Genomic DNA, 14,772 nt, shown 5'->3' with positions numbered 1-14,772 from the left:
ATGAGGGAAGATGCAGTCAGTGACGGTAGTGAGGCTGGGTCACACAGGACCTTGTAAGCCGTGATGGAAACATTAACTTTATTTCGGGTGCAATGAAGAATCCATTAGGATTTTGAATAGAGGAATGTTATCATCAGACACTGGGAGGTGGGATAGGATGGCATTCGGCAGGAAGCTGGGAATTTGATTTTGGACATACTAAGTTTAGACAGCTAGTGGTGAAAGGAGTGATTAATTGTAACTAAGGAGTGGGAGTAAGAAGTGAAATGTTCAAGTCAAGAATTCAGGGGAATGATCTTTGGAACCCATCAGTTCTGGGTGAGATATAAAGCGCTAGATAGGATTACCTAGAAAATAACCCACTGCCATCGCGTCAGTTCAGACTCAGAGCGACCCTACAGAACAGGCAGAACTGCTCCTTTGAGTTTCCGACTGTGTAGGGAATGGAAAGTCCTGTCTTTCTCCCATGGAGCAGCTGGTGGTCTGGGCAGCCCACTACATAACCAGGACACTCCTAGCGAATGGGAGTAGATAAAGAACAGAAGAGAGCTGAGGCCTGGGCTGCCTGTTGGCTACTAGATAGATTAAGGAGGAATGTCTGTAGTAGAAATAAAAGGGAAGGCTCCTGCAACCAGGTGAAGAAAGTGTTTCAAGGAGGGAGAAATGAACAAATTGTTTACAATGCCAGTATGGGTCCGTCTAGAGAGATGAATACTGAGACTTTACCGCTGGGTTTGGCAAGTGGAGACCGCTGTCAAGCTTGATAGAGATCTTTTTGGTAGAGCAAAGAGTGGGCATGGGGGCCTGACTAGGAACCCTTTCAAGAGTGGGGTGAGAGGAAGTGCTCACAGTCAACATGGAAAACTCTGGGAGTTTTACTGCAAACAAAAACAAGAAGAAAGCTGGAAGGTCAATGGGAGCTCAAGGGAGTTGTTTCTGTTTCAGGGGAGCTATGACAGTAACCCCGAATGCTGATTGAAGTGACCCAGTTGTTAGGTGATGTCAGGTTTTTGATTTTCAGATTTGTGTCTCATAGCAATCTCCTATGACAAATTGCCCCAGATGGTATTCTAGGCTTCTTGATAAAAGCAGATTAAAAGCTCAAACAGGTGAGGAGAGTGAACTGTCAATTTTTCATTTAGCTGCTTAGCCACTTGACCAAGCGGAGCACTTGGCCAAGGCTCTTCAAGACAAGACATTTTTATAAAATGTAGAGGGTGAGGGGGCGATTTTAGAAATAATGAGGTAGAGGTCTTGGAGAAATGGCAGCACAGTTTGTATCAGTGCGAATGGAGGGAATGCAGATGTGGTGTGAGCATATGGAAATTCTTCATTGACTTTTTAAAATTTTCTTTAAAAGGAAAAGACCTTGGATTAGCATTTGAAATACCAGCACATATAAAGAATCAAGCCCTTTTTCCTGCCTGTGTCCTGAAGGTAATCTGATTGAAAAATTGTGTTGCAATCATAAGCTACTTTGACTTGCATTACTTTATAATGTTTACTTTTCTCTTAGAGCATTGTTAGGGATACGGATTTTCATTTTCTCCTTTATTCATTGCTAGAATGCAGAACTAAAATTCAACTTTGGTGAAGAAGATTTTAAGTTTCCACCAAAAGATGGTTTTGCTGCTCTTTCCCAGGCACCGGCTAGTTGCGTCATGAAATCGCAGCACACAGGTATGCCACGGATGTGCAGGGTGTCTAGAATGGGATATTGAGGAGAATTCTCAGTAAGACTGCTTGGTGTTAGCTACTTATACTCCATCTACTGGCATGGTACACATTTTTGTTTAGCACGTCAATAAAATGAGGTTTTAAAACTTGATGCTTAAATTCTTAAAAGTATTTACTTTTCCATATTTTGGTTCTCTCATGAAGGCTGTGCTTATGAATTGCTGGGCACTATGCTCTGGCCATGCTATGCATGGATTATTTAATCTAATCTTCACAACCCTATAAGGCAGTCTTCCCATTTCAGATAAAAAACTGAAGGGTAGGGATTTGAAGTAAGTTGTTCAAGGTCACAAAACAAGTTAGCAGAGCTGAATTCAAATCCAGGCACTCTCTGGCTCTGCAGCTCTTAACCTTTACAGTGTCTAGTAGGTTTAAGTTACTTAGAGACACGACATTTTATAACTTGCTTGCTTTATTACAAAACAAGTTGATTTCCAGAGATAAAGTCAGTTGCAATTATTCCAGGTAGATATAATTTAAAGAAGACTTGGTCCATTTTAGGAATCTTAACTTTATTATTTCATGTTGTTTGAGTCTCTTCTATACTTTTAAATAATTGATACTAAAAATTTTGTGTTGTAGTATTTGTACGAAATCTTTCATTATAATGGTACTTTGAGGTGTGACTTGAATGCTTCGTGTCGTCTCCCTAAGGCAGCGCACAGGTGGCACAGACAAAGTTTCTCCCCAACGCTCCAAAAGCTCTCATCATCGAGCCCTCCCGAGAGTTAGCTGAACAGACTCTGAATAATGTCAAGCAGTTTAAGAAATACGTCGATAATCCAAAATTAAGGTAGGTAAAGTTCTTTCTGTGCTGAAATATCTGTTGTTTAGGTTTGAGATATTTTAAAGGAGTAAAGTAGAAAAAAATTAGTTTAATATGTGTACACACAGACATGAATTGTGAATTTGTACTTTTATGGAAACAGTTTGTTTTTATATAGATTTCCAGTTTATCTGGTAAGTGATAAATTTGATTGGAAAAAAACAAATAGAATAGTGTCTGTTCCTGTTAAGAGTTCACAAAACATTATCAGTGAAAGCTAGGTTCCTGAAGGAAACATTTTATTCAATACTAGATTCATTTTATTCATCTACATAGAAAATGTATTTCTGTATATCTAGAATATTGGTAAGAAGCCTGGGGGCGTCTTGAGTAACATGCTGGCTGCTAACCTCAAGATGAACAGTTCAAAACCACCAGCTGCCCCATGGAAAAAAGATAAGGCTTTTTATTCCCGCAAAGAGTAAACCATTTCAGAAACTACAAGAGCAGATCAACTCTCAACTGTAGGGTAGCTATGAGTTGGAATCGACACAATGACAGTGAGTTTGAGGGTGTGTGTGTGTGTGTGTGTGTGTGTGTGTGTGTGTGTGAGAGAGAGAGAGAGAGAGAGAGAGAGAGAGAGAGAGAGAGAGAGAGGAGTTGGTACTGACAAGGATGATTCCAGACTGTCTCACAGTGGTGACTTTCTTCCACGTGGGCTTTCAGATTGGTCACTATCAGGTTGTAGGGCTCTTTCTGCTGTTTGGTGGTGCAAATGCCTCATACTTTCAGCTGCTAGCTAAGCGATTGGCCTAGTGACCTGCATCCCAAAAGCAGCCGTTGAAAAGCGCTCGGGCGCATAGTTCTGCCCTGATGGAGGTGGCCGTAAATTGGAACCTACTTCATGACAACTGGCTTGGAGTTTTAATAGCTAATTATGTTGAACATTTTTAAAGTTTGTTGAAGTTCAATATGTGAGTGTTGTTAGTGGTGCTTTGGGTGGTATATCTCTGAAAGTCTTTGCCTCACCCAAGGTCACGAATATTTCATTGTACAATTTAAAATGTTTAGGTATTAGATTTAGATCTATGATCTGCTAGAGTTAGTTTTTGTACAGGAGTCTCTCTAACTTCATTTATTATACATGCAAGCCCAGTTTCTCCTGTATCATTTATTGAAAACACTATTTTTCTCCCATTGAATGTTTCAATTTGAAGCAATCTTTTTTCATCTAAATTTTTTGAAGTATTTGGGATAAGAAAAATGCAAACAAATATAAAAGGATATTTTGTGAAAAATAAGGCTTTTCTACCTTATCTCCTCCAGTTTTTGATGATCTTCCCAAAGAAAATTGTTTTGCAGAGATAATATATAAAAATTAAAGAATATATATCTATAAGAGTAAGTTAAAGGCAGATTTTTGAAGTTAGGAATATATCATAATATGAAGGGGTGTATAGATAAGGAGTTTTCTTTGTTTCCAAATTCCACATTTTGTTTAGTTACTTTACCTAATTTTAGCGTTGTATTTGGCTATGTGGGTGTGGGAATAAAGTGCTTATTTTCATCAGGCTTCAAACTTACTGTGGATTCTTTGTCAATACTTTGTTGTTCGTTGGCACTGAATTAGTGCTTCTCTTGGAGACCTTATGTGTAACAATAAGGTCCTGTGTCGTCTTGACGGGGACAGGCTGGAGTTCCTTGTTGAGGCGACTGTGTCATTCCGTCTTGTATTTGCTGACCTCCTGTTTTATCTAACAGGCTCTGCTTTCCTAGCCGTTCTTTTCCTGATGAGGGTTCAGACGAAGCAAGCAGAACCCTCACCATCCTTGCTTCTAAGGAACATTCTGCTTCTATTTCTTCTAAGTCCAAGATAGATCAGTTCTTTTTGTTTCTTCCATCCTCATTGCAGGACTGAGGAGGTTGAAAGACTGAGCCTGGTGCACGCTAGTCATCAAAATGACATCTGTGCCTTTAAAAACGTTTTCCAATGGACGCTTTTGCTGCACTCTCCCCAGGATAGTGCATCATTTGATTTCTTGACTGCTGTCTCCATGAACATTGGTTATTGGTCCCTCTAGACTTATTGATCCAAATAGTGTGAAATAATCGACACATTCAGTTTATTCTTAATGTCGCTTATCAGTTTGATACAGATCAAAGGATGTCAAGGAGAACTTAATTATTTTTCTTCTTTATCATTCTGATACGCATTTCAGGGAGCTTCTGATAATTGGAGGGGTTGCAGCCCGGGATCAGCTTTCTGTTTTGGATAATGGGGTAAGTTGAACTTTTTATTACAGCGTTGTGCTTAGGTAATGCATTTCTGTTTTGTCTCAAGAAAAGTCAAATGAGGCTAAAATTAGTGCAAGCTTAGAAGAGTAGGTATTTATTTATCTTTAAAAGAGCCTTGGAGACCGTTTGAAAGTACCAGCCCCTCCACGAAGCTTTACAACCTTGGAAACCCACAGGGGCAATCCTACTCCATTCTGCAGCGTTGCTATGAGGCAGATTTGACTCGGTGGCAGACAGTTGTTTGGGTTGTTTTGTTTGCTTTTTTTAGCTATCTTACAAGTACTCCTTTTCCCTCAGAAGTAGACAGACACATACATGAAGTTTTTTGTTGTTGTTCACTCTTTAAGTAAGAGTTACTCTTGGAGATAATTAAAAATGAAGAAACCGGAAAGAAATGAAATAAAGGTAAAGTAGAAGGGTAGTGGTGTTTTTTTCCAGTGATTTTCGGGAAGCATGAAGAGCATGGCAAGGCAGTGAGCAGAGGCTCCATAAGGAGGGGGATGTGTTCGGAGCAGTTAAAGAAAACCTTGAGGTCAGGGAAACAGTTGGCAAGGAAAGCCAGCCTTGTATGACCCTTTACTTGGGGGAAAAGCCTAAGAAGTTCCCACTCAGCTGTACTTCACCATGTGCTATAGCTAAATACAGGTCACACAAAAGGAGGCCTCAAAATATTTCTCATGTATGAAGTAACTCTTTATACTTTCTTTCCTAAAATTTTATTATTTAATTTAAACCACCTGGTACTGTGTCGTGGCAGCAGCAGTGTCTTTCCCTCCATTCCATTGGTTCTCCTCCCTCTCCAACAAGACTTCATGCTGCGTAGACTTAATTTGGCCTGACTGGGCAGAATAAGAACAGAGAATCAGTCTTTCAAAGTATTATACTTGTAGATACTAATGTAAGAAATATTGCTTTGATGTATTTCCATCTAGTGTTTGATATTTTAGTGATTGTACAATAGATTTAATGGGTTTATTTCCAATTTCGGTTCCTCAGACCCATTTCTCATAAGAATATTAAGTTTTTTTAATTCTTTAGTTGTAAAGCTGTGAGGACGTATATGTGCGTTCTGCAGTTGGATCTCAGAATTTAACAATGATTGATAGCCCCAGTGACAGGAAAGGCGGTGTTATTCCGTTGCGTTCTTGGCAAGATTGAATGCCATTCTCCTGAGATGATATGTCTTCCTCCTGCTCTTATTGTCATGATACTCAAGTATCCTCCCCTGTTCTCGGAGTCAGATGACCCTGACGCTGGGACAGAGAGCAGCTTTGGAGTGGAGGAGTACAGCTCTTCTGGTTTTTCAGTCTTGTGCTCTATTACGCAATATGTGCAGATGGAATAGTGCTGTATAGGTCATATAAATGTTTCTCTGAGCCTTTCCCAACCTAACTGGCTTTGTGTTTTCCAAACCAAAGGGCCTTGTGTTTGCTTTCAACATGACTTTAATCTACTGAAATTGGGGAGCGAGAAGTCTTAACACGATTGGTTAGAATCCTGGGTGTTAAAAAAGAAAAAAAATTGAGGTTGCATACGTGCATGGGTTTGGATTTGTGGCAGGCCCAATCCCATGGGCCTCTCAGTATCCCATGCCAAATCAAACTGTCACCCCGAACCATTGCCTGGCTTTACCCTGTGGGCTTCAGGCACTGAAGTGGGTTGCACAGTGGGGGGAAAAAAACCAGCAAAACGGTTGCATGCAGAACCAGAACTGCATTTTGTCCCTCTGTACAGGACCTATCACAGTGCTTGACATAAGTAAGCGCCTCATACATTGAAAAGAGGTGATTTTTATCATATATTTTAAGATTGTGTTTCTACACAGTACTGAGATTTGTTGGTTTAGTACAAATAATTAATGACATACTGTGTATACTCAAGTATAAGCTGACCCGACTATCAGTCGAGGCATCTAAGTTTACCACAAAAACTGCATAAACATGTGCTGAAAAACTCGATTTATACACGAGTATATACGGTTTTTGGAATAATAACAGTAGTATTTATTTTTGTATTTACCTTTATGATAGTTACTTTTTTATGTAATGTGAAATGATATTTTATCAGCAAAATGCTTAATTAGCATAGTACCTGTTTATTATAAACACTTGGCAAATAGCAATTTTTGTTTTCCTGACTAGTCAGATAATCATTATTGTTAATGACAGCAAAGTTTATTCAGCACCCCAAACTAAACATCAAGAGTTTTATGTATCTTGTCTCCTAATTATCACAACCATCTTGCAGTTGAAGGTATTACCCCATTTCAACAAGAGAACTTAGAAGGGATTAAATAAAGGTCACATAGCTGATTAAAGATGGAACTGGGATTTCAATTTTGGTAAAATTTATATATTCCTTTATATATTCTTCAGATATTTGTTTGGAAAAGAGAAATTTATATATAGAAGTTAAGATGACAAATTTCTTGGAAAATTCTTCACATTCATTCAAACCACATACAAATTTGATATGGTGTATTATCTACAATGAAGAATTTATATGATTTTTCATAAATTACTATTGACTATGACTGGTCCCAAGTAGTACAGATGCTATTAATCATTAATTGATAAGTTGGTTGTTCAAACCTTCCCAGCAGCACTTGCAAAGAGGCTTGAAGGGCTGCTTTGGTAAAGTGCCACGGCTGAAGAGAACCCGGTGGAGCTCAGCTCTGCTCTCTGAACCGGCACTTCACCGTGAGTCAGAATTGACCTGATGACTCCAGGCTTAGATTGGTGACTATTCTCGTGTGCATGTTTTATTATACATGTACAACTGTTGGCTGGTATTTAAATATTCTGGGTTTTTTTTTAAAGGTTCTTTCGTTTGATATTTTCCAGGTAGATATAGTTGTCGGCACTCCTGGAAGACTAGATGATTTGGTGTCAACTGGAAAGCTGAACTTATCTCAAGTTAGATTCCTGGTCCTGGATGAAGCTGTATGTTGTCATATAATTATGCTTCTTTTAAAAAAGTTCATTTGTGTTTTAGGTAAAACACATCAGGTGATAAAGAAAAAATTGTAATGCAATTGTGACCTCACTACCCAGAGAATGATTATTACCAGTTTGGTATATGTTCACCAGCTTTCTGTGTAACTGCTACTTTTTTGTGATTAAAATCAAACTGAAGAATTGCAAAGCCTTTTTTTTTATATATATAATTTAAGTGTTTATGGCCCCTAGTGAAGACTATTCATAAATAGTTTTCAAAGGCTGCCTAGTGGTCTGCCGTAAAGATACGTCACGTATTATTGAATTGTTGCCGAGAGTAAACAGATAGGTTTTGTTTTCCTGTTTTTATCTGTACATATATTTTCAATCCATATTGGAATTATTTCTGTCAGAGTTGCAAATGTGAAGAAACTGCAAGGCCATAAATGTGCCTCAGGCTTTTCATAAATATTATTTTCAAGATGAACTAGTTTCCTAGCCCTGAGGGATTTTTATTTGTTTCTTTTAATTGAAATCATCATTAAAGACATATATATGTCAGCAACTATTAACTGTGGAAATGGCAGGTGTAGTTACCGAACAGTGGAATTTTAGTTTTTAGATCCTGGTCAGCTTTTTCATATTTTAATCACCTGGAATCTGAAGTTGTACTTAGAGCTTTCCTTTAAATACCATGTGAAAAGATGGGGTATGCAGGTGTGTACGTTTTCTCTACACATCTAACATTTGATTTAGAAAGGATTGGGTGCTAAATACAAAATTGTGTTCTTTGCTTCTCCTACAGGATGGGCTTCTTTCTCAAGGCTATTCTGATTTCATAAATAGGATCCATAATCAGATTCCCCAAATAACCTCAGATGGGAAAAGACTTCAGGTATAAAGTGAGAGTGGTACACCTTAAAATACAGGTGGTCATTTGTTACATATCTACACTTGTAAAGAGGGTCAAAAATTTGGGTTTTGGTGCCCCTTCATTAACTGCTGTATAAGGTACTTACTTTTTCATTTGATTAAATAGTACACAGGGAAGAAACAATGCTTAAAGCTCCTTTTAAAAAGAATGAATTTTGTATAAGTTACTTAGATGTGACAGAAAAGTATAAGGGAAAAACTTGTTTTCCACAGAACTTAAAGATTATATTCAGACTATTAGTACTGCTTCATGTTGAAAGAAGAAGAAAAAAGTCTGTAATTTAAACACAGCTGTCTTTTTTTTTTAATCATTTTATTAGGGGTTCATACAACTCCTTACAGTCCATACACATCAATCCTGCAAAGCACATTTGTACATTCATTTCCCTTATTCTTGAAACATTTGCTCTCCACTTAAGCGCCTGACATCAGCTACTCATTTTTACCTTCCCTTCCCAGTCTCCCCTCCCTCATGAACCCTTGATAATTTATAAATTATTATTTTGTCATATCTTGCCCTGTCCAATGTCTACCTTCACCCACTTTTCTATTGTCTGTCCTCCAGGGAGGAGGTTATATGTAGATCCTTGTAATCGGTTTCCCCTTCCAACCCCACCCTCCTGGTATTGCCTGAAGTGATCATCCACCCTGGACTCCCTGTTTCCAGTTCCTCTCTGTACCAGTGTACATCCTCTGGTCTAGCCAGATTTTTAAGGTAGAATTGGGATCATGATGGTGGGGAGGAAGCATTTAGGAACTAGAGGAAAGTTGTATGTTTCATCATTGCTACACTGTACCCTGACTGGCTCATCTCCCCTCAACCCTTCCGTAAGGGGATATACAGTTGCCTACAGATGGGCTTTGGGTCCCCAGCCTGCACTCCCCCTCATTCACAATATGATTTTTTGTTCTGATGATGCCTGATACCTGATCCCTTCGACACCTCATGATCGCACAGATTGGTGTGCTTTTTCCATATGGGCTTTGTTGCTTCTGAGCTAGATGACCTCTTGTTTACATTCAAGCCTTTAAGACCCGTCGCTATATCTTTTGATAACCAGGCACTATGAGCTTTCTTCGCCATATTTGCTTATGCACCCATTTGTCTTCAGCAATCGTATCAGGGAGGTGAGCATACAATGATGTGATTTTTTTTTGTTCTTTGATGCCTGATAACTGGTCCCTTCGCAGCTGTGTCTTTAGTAAGGATAATTGCTCTTTATTTTTCACCTACTTAGAAAGAGCTCAAAAGGGAGAGGGTATTGAGATCTGGAGATAAATAGTGACAGGGTTTTGAATTTTCAAAACCATTTTATCATAAGACTTGAGCTCCTAATAGTTGGCAGGATTTCTGTGACACTGAGGGTTCTGAAGGTCAAGGAGGTTAACCAGCTTAAGGTCACATTCCTGGTTCTTGCTGCAGAAAACCAGCTATTGGACTAGCAGGATATACTTTTTTATATACTTTGTGCCCACATGTTATGTCAGTTTCATGGGATATAATTATTTTAAAATAAAAGTATTTTTTCAATTTTAATTTTTCTAATCTTAGGTGATTGTTTGCTCTGCTACCTTGCATTCTTTTGATGTAAAGAAACTGTCTGAGAAGATAATGCACTTTCCCACTTGGGTCGATTTAAAAGGAGAAGATTCTGTTCCAGAGACTGTACATCATGTTGTCGTGCCCGTGAATCCCAAAGCTGACAGACTCTGGGAAAGGCTTGGCAAAAACCACATTAGAGTAAGTACTCTGTTTGGATGCCATTTGTGTAGAATAGACGCTTTTCATAAACTAGGCTAGCCTCGCTTCTTAGGGGTCGTTAATGCGACCTCGTGCTGCACCAAAGACAAGTACCTAACACTGACTACTAGTGAAAGCAATCGGCCTCTAAGTCACTGACAAGGTGATGAATTGTCTTTTCTTTTTCTCCTGTGTGTACAAGGGGGCTTCAAAAAGTTTGTGGAAAAATGGATTCAAAAGATAATGGAATTTCCCCCACGAACTTTTTGTTGCCCCTGAGTACTGGTACTCTTGTGATTAGCGTCCTCCATATAATTTTAACAAGTAACTAGAATTGTCTAACTACAGTCCTAATATCATACACCATTATTTTCATTCCTAGTGTTATAGTAGAAACCCTTAGCTGCGCCATCTTGCTGTTTCTTGTTTTCTAAAATTTAGTTTCATTTGGATGTTTTGTCATTTTTCCCACTATTATTAGATTTACATTTCTGTAAGTAAAAGCAAACGATCGTTTTCTTTGCTTTTACCCGGTGTGTGCCAGTCGAGCTGTGCCCCGTTGGACCTACATTGACTGGTTTTTTGAAAGTAGATTGCCTGCCAAGCCTTTGTTCTGAGGTGCTACTGGGTTGACAAATGGGTTAATCTTTAATCTTTGTAATAAAGGCTTCTATTCCATTTGAAGAATGATATTCACAAACTATAGAACTACATGTCTGACATGCAGGCTAAAGATGTACTTAGCTTTTAAGAAAGATGACATCTGGTCTGAATTATGATCATTTCATAACCTTTTATATTCTTTTCTTTTGGTAGACTGATGAAGTACATGCAAAAGATAATACCAGACCTGGTGCTAATAGTTCGGGTGAGTTAAAAAAAATAGTGCTGAAAGATTTGGAGAAGGAATTGGTTTGTTTCATTGAATTTATTGCCCTCCCTACGCTCATGAAAGAGCTGAGGTGATTTACAGAATAATAAGTTAGGAAAATTGAATGTAAAAGCAGGACAAAAACAATTAAAAACCGTTTACTTAGAAGAATTAGTTATACTATAATTAATCACTTATTTACTTCTTAGCCTCCTGGCATCTAAAATACAAATATTTTGGGTTATGTAAGTCTCAGTAGTTGTAGGAAAGCAGCAAGTTTATGCAGAGACAGCCTTCACTGGCCCCGAATGTTATGTAGCCTTTTCACATAGGTTTAGTATTTACCAAAAAGGACTTTAGCTACTACTTTGCAAAATATACCAAAATGATCTTCAAATAGTTTATGCAATTTTAAAAATGCTTAACAATGAATCTTGTTGTAGTAAAGATATTTTTATGCAGAGTGAAGACTTTGTTTTAGATACATAGTGCTTTGAAGATAATATGACGAAACGTACAAAGAGTTCTTAGAAAACCATAGGAGAATGGGTGTTAAGTTGTAAGACTGACATTATATGTCTCCAGGGGAATCGTTTGCAAGGGTTAGACTACCTTTGGCTAATGGTCGAAGTATTGGCAAGTTTTTTGATAGGTTTCTAAAATGTGAATTACATGAAATCTGGATTAAAGATTTCCTTTTAATGCAGTTATATATGAACTCCAAATTGATAAGATGTGTGCTCGCTGTGATTGATACCTCAGTAGTCAGGTGGTTCCACACTTGAATTTTCCAGCACACAAACAGCAAAGTTCAGAAACATCTACTCATTGGTCATAGCATTGCTTCAGAGTCGGGCCACAGCACGACTTGAAACGACGTGTAAAGCGGGAGAGTCAAGTCACATGCCACGTCGCCGTGTGGCTCTCGCTCTTACAACAGTCTGTGCGTTAAAGCATTCGTCTCTGGGCGCTTTTTATGCTGTATTTGCATAAAATATGACAATGGTGCCAAAGAAAATGTGTGATACCAGTGTTAGAGCCGAGGAAATCTGTGAGACCCACAATGGAGTTAATGAAAGAAAAGTTACGAAATTTGAATCTGATTGCCGCTTGTTTGCATTGACAGCTGAATACAACATGGCTAAATCGATATTATCAACATTTGGGGGGGTGAAATGTGAGATTAGTGTGATATAAATGTGATCTAATATAGAGAAAGATGTGAAGTTGTTACCCATGAAGCCAAGTACTCAGACTATTGGAGAGGTAGAAAGGTTAATGCTGACCTGGATAAAATCAGAAACTACTTGATAGCAATGGTGTATCTGGGACCGTGATGGGCAAGAGGGCCAAAAGCCTCCGGAGTGGTTTAAAGTCCTGGACAAAGGTATTGTAAGTGTAATATTTTGGCCTGAGAACCAATTTTGTTTTCCTTTATTTCTTATGAGAGACGTATTCAATTCTTTAACGTTTGAGTGTTTGAACATAAATTTGGAACAAATGAGTCCGGCAACTGAGGTATCACTATAATCGCTCACTGCTTGGGAATGCATTTTATGATAAAAATATATATTTTAAAGTTTTGTTCATTTTGCATCTTTATAATGAGATGACCAGAGAGACCTTGGAAATATGTTGAATTACAGAATTAAAATCTTGTACTAAGGAGGTAAGAGATAACTAGCGTCAGGTACACACTGAAAAAAATAGACAGGAGGATAATTACTCAAGACTTAACTAGTGAGGCTTGGTGTTGAGGGTTTTTTTTTAATTTTATTGAGTGACATTTGATCTTGACCAGTGTTTAGTATATACTATTTTTGTTTAGAAGAGTTAGCTTCAACGAGCATTAGAAATAGTTGCTGTAAGTCAGAATGTGATTAGTGCTATATGAGAGGTCAAACCGTTTGTTTCAGTGTAGATAGGTTTTTTTGTGTATTTGTATGTCCCTCCCCTCCAAGTGCAGTTATGAGTGTTTGTTGACTCCATAGATTGGCTTAAAAATAATAGAAAACAGTGAACAAATGGATTAACGCACATGCTGTTACTCCATTTTGCTCTTGTCTATATTAAAAATTTGGGTTTTTTTTTTAAAGAAAAGTTAAAATATTAAGTCTATAACTAATTCTGAGTGTTCCTGATAACCTGAGATTTGATTCCCCCACCCTCCTTGTATTCAAGAAATGTGGTCTGAAGCTATTAAGATCTTGAAGGGAGAGTATGCTGTCCGGGCAATCAAGGAACACAAGATGGATCAAGCAATTATCTTCTGTAGAACCAAAATCGACTGTGATAACTTGGAGCAGTATTTTATGCAACAAGGAGGAGGTACTTTTTCTTGACTTACATAGGTTGATTGATTTCCTCATTTAATAGAGCAATAGTGAATTAGTCAGGAGCCCTGAAGCAGTTGGACTGCTCACTGCGAGATCAGCAGTTTGAAACAAGCAGCCGCTCTGCAGGAGAAAGACCGACCTTTCTACTCCCGTAAAGAGTAGAAACCCCAGGGGCAGTTCTAGGGTTACTGGCAGGTTGACTTAGTACTTTTTCATCTGAGAAGCCCTAGGAAAGCAATGAAAAGATTCTCCACATAGCTATGTTTTCATTGCTGTGAGAATGAATCAAGTGTCGTGTGTTAGTCCGGGTTGACGAGAGAAACAAATTCATAGACTCTCATGTATGTGTAAGAAACAACTGTATATCAAAGAGCACTTGTACGTTAAGAAAACAGCCCAGCCCAGTCCAGATCAAGTCCATAAGTCTGACTTTATTTTTTAGCCCATATGTTGATACTAGTCCATAATTCCTCTTTAGACTCGTGCCGAATGCGGGAGTGCAGGCCAGTGGGTGGAAAGTCTTGTGGATCCTGTGGTGGTGAAAGCATCTTAGTGTTGGTGTGGGTCTCCAAGTGGCTCCTCCAGTTTCAGGGCTCTGGCTCTGTCAGTGTAGCTCCATTTGGCTTGTCAATAGGAATGTCTCACAGCGAGTGTCTGTCTGCCTCCAGTCAGCTGTGGTTTTCTGTTGTACCTGTCAAGCTGCGGCTCCACCCCTTTGCAAGTTGACAGGAGATTCTGTAACTGCCACATGTAGTAGTATTGATAATGTTAATTATTCAAGAGTATTGACTAAATGATAGAATATTTACCTAGAACAATGGTTCTCAACCTGTGGGTTGCGACCCCTTTGGAGTCTAACGACCCTTTCACAGAGGTCGCCTAAAATTATCAGAAAACGCATATTTCTGATGGTTTTAGGAACCGAGACACCACTCTTTTAACCATCTTCATTGGGGTCTGTCCACATGCAGATATGCCCTTATATAAATATCCGGCATGAAGATTGTTACCAAGACTACACCATGCTTCAAGACAAAATTTCATTCATTTGTAATTAGAAATATTTCATAATATATAATTATATATTGCTTTTGTGATTAATCACTATGCTTTAATTGTGTTCAATTTGTAACAATGAAAATACATCCTGCATATCA

General features: G+C 38.4%; 1 protein-coding gene and 1 non-coding gene across 4 annotated transcripts in view; both read left to right on the top strand.

Annotated features, from left to right (window-relative positions):
- Window positions 1-14,772, top strand: part of DDX1 (DEAD-box helicase 1) — a 39,509-nt gene that overhangs the window by 14,471 nt on the left and 10,266 nt on the right. For all 3 annotated transcript variants that reach the window (XM_075557088.1, XM_075557085.1, XM_075557087.1), the window contains 9 exons: window positions 1,361-1,437; window positions 1,566-1,680; window positions 2,392-2,530; window positions 4,723-4,783; window positions 7,642-7,740; window positions 8,540-8,629; window positions 10,220-10,408; window positions 11,225-11,276; window positions 13,461-13,607. In XM_075557088.1, the coding sequence (XP_075413203.1) occupies window positions 1,361-1,437; window positions 1,566-1,680; window positions 2,392-2,530; window positions 4,723-4,783; window positions 7,642-7,740; window positions 8,540-8,629; window positions 10,220-10,408; window positions 11,225-11,276; window positions 13,461-13,607 (969 nt within the window). The remainder of the gene's footprint in view (window positions 1-1,360; window positions 1,438-1,565; window positions 1,681-2,391; window positions 2,531-4,722; window positions 4,784-7,641; window positions 7,741-8,539; window positions 8,630-10,219; window positions 10,409-11,224; window positions 11,277-13,460; window positions 13,608-14,772) is intronic.
- On the top strand, window positions 6,336-6,467 carry LOC142455850 (small nucleolar RNA SNORA42/SNORA80 family). Its single transcript, XR_012785965.1, has one exon. It is a non-coding gene; the product is annotated as a small nucleolar RNA SNORA42/SNORA80 family (small nucleolar RNA).

This window comes from Tenrec ecaudatus, chromosome 8, assembly GCF_050624435.1.
Source record: "Tenrec ecaudatus isolate mTenEca1 chromosome 8, mTenEca1.hap1, whole genome shotgun sequence".
NCBI classification, from domain to species: domain Eukaryota; kingdom Metazoa; phylum Chordata; class Mammalia; order Afrosoricida; family Tenrecidae; genus Tenrec; species Tenrec ecaudatus.
Note: the sequence above shows the minus strand (reverse complement) of the source record. Positions and strands in the feature narration are given on the sequence as shown.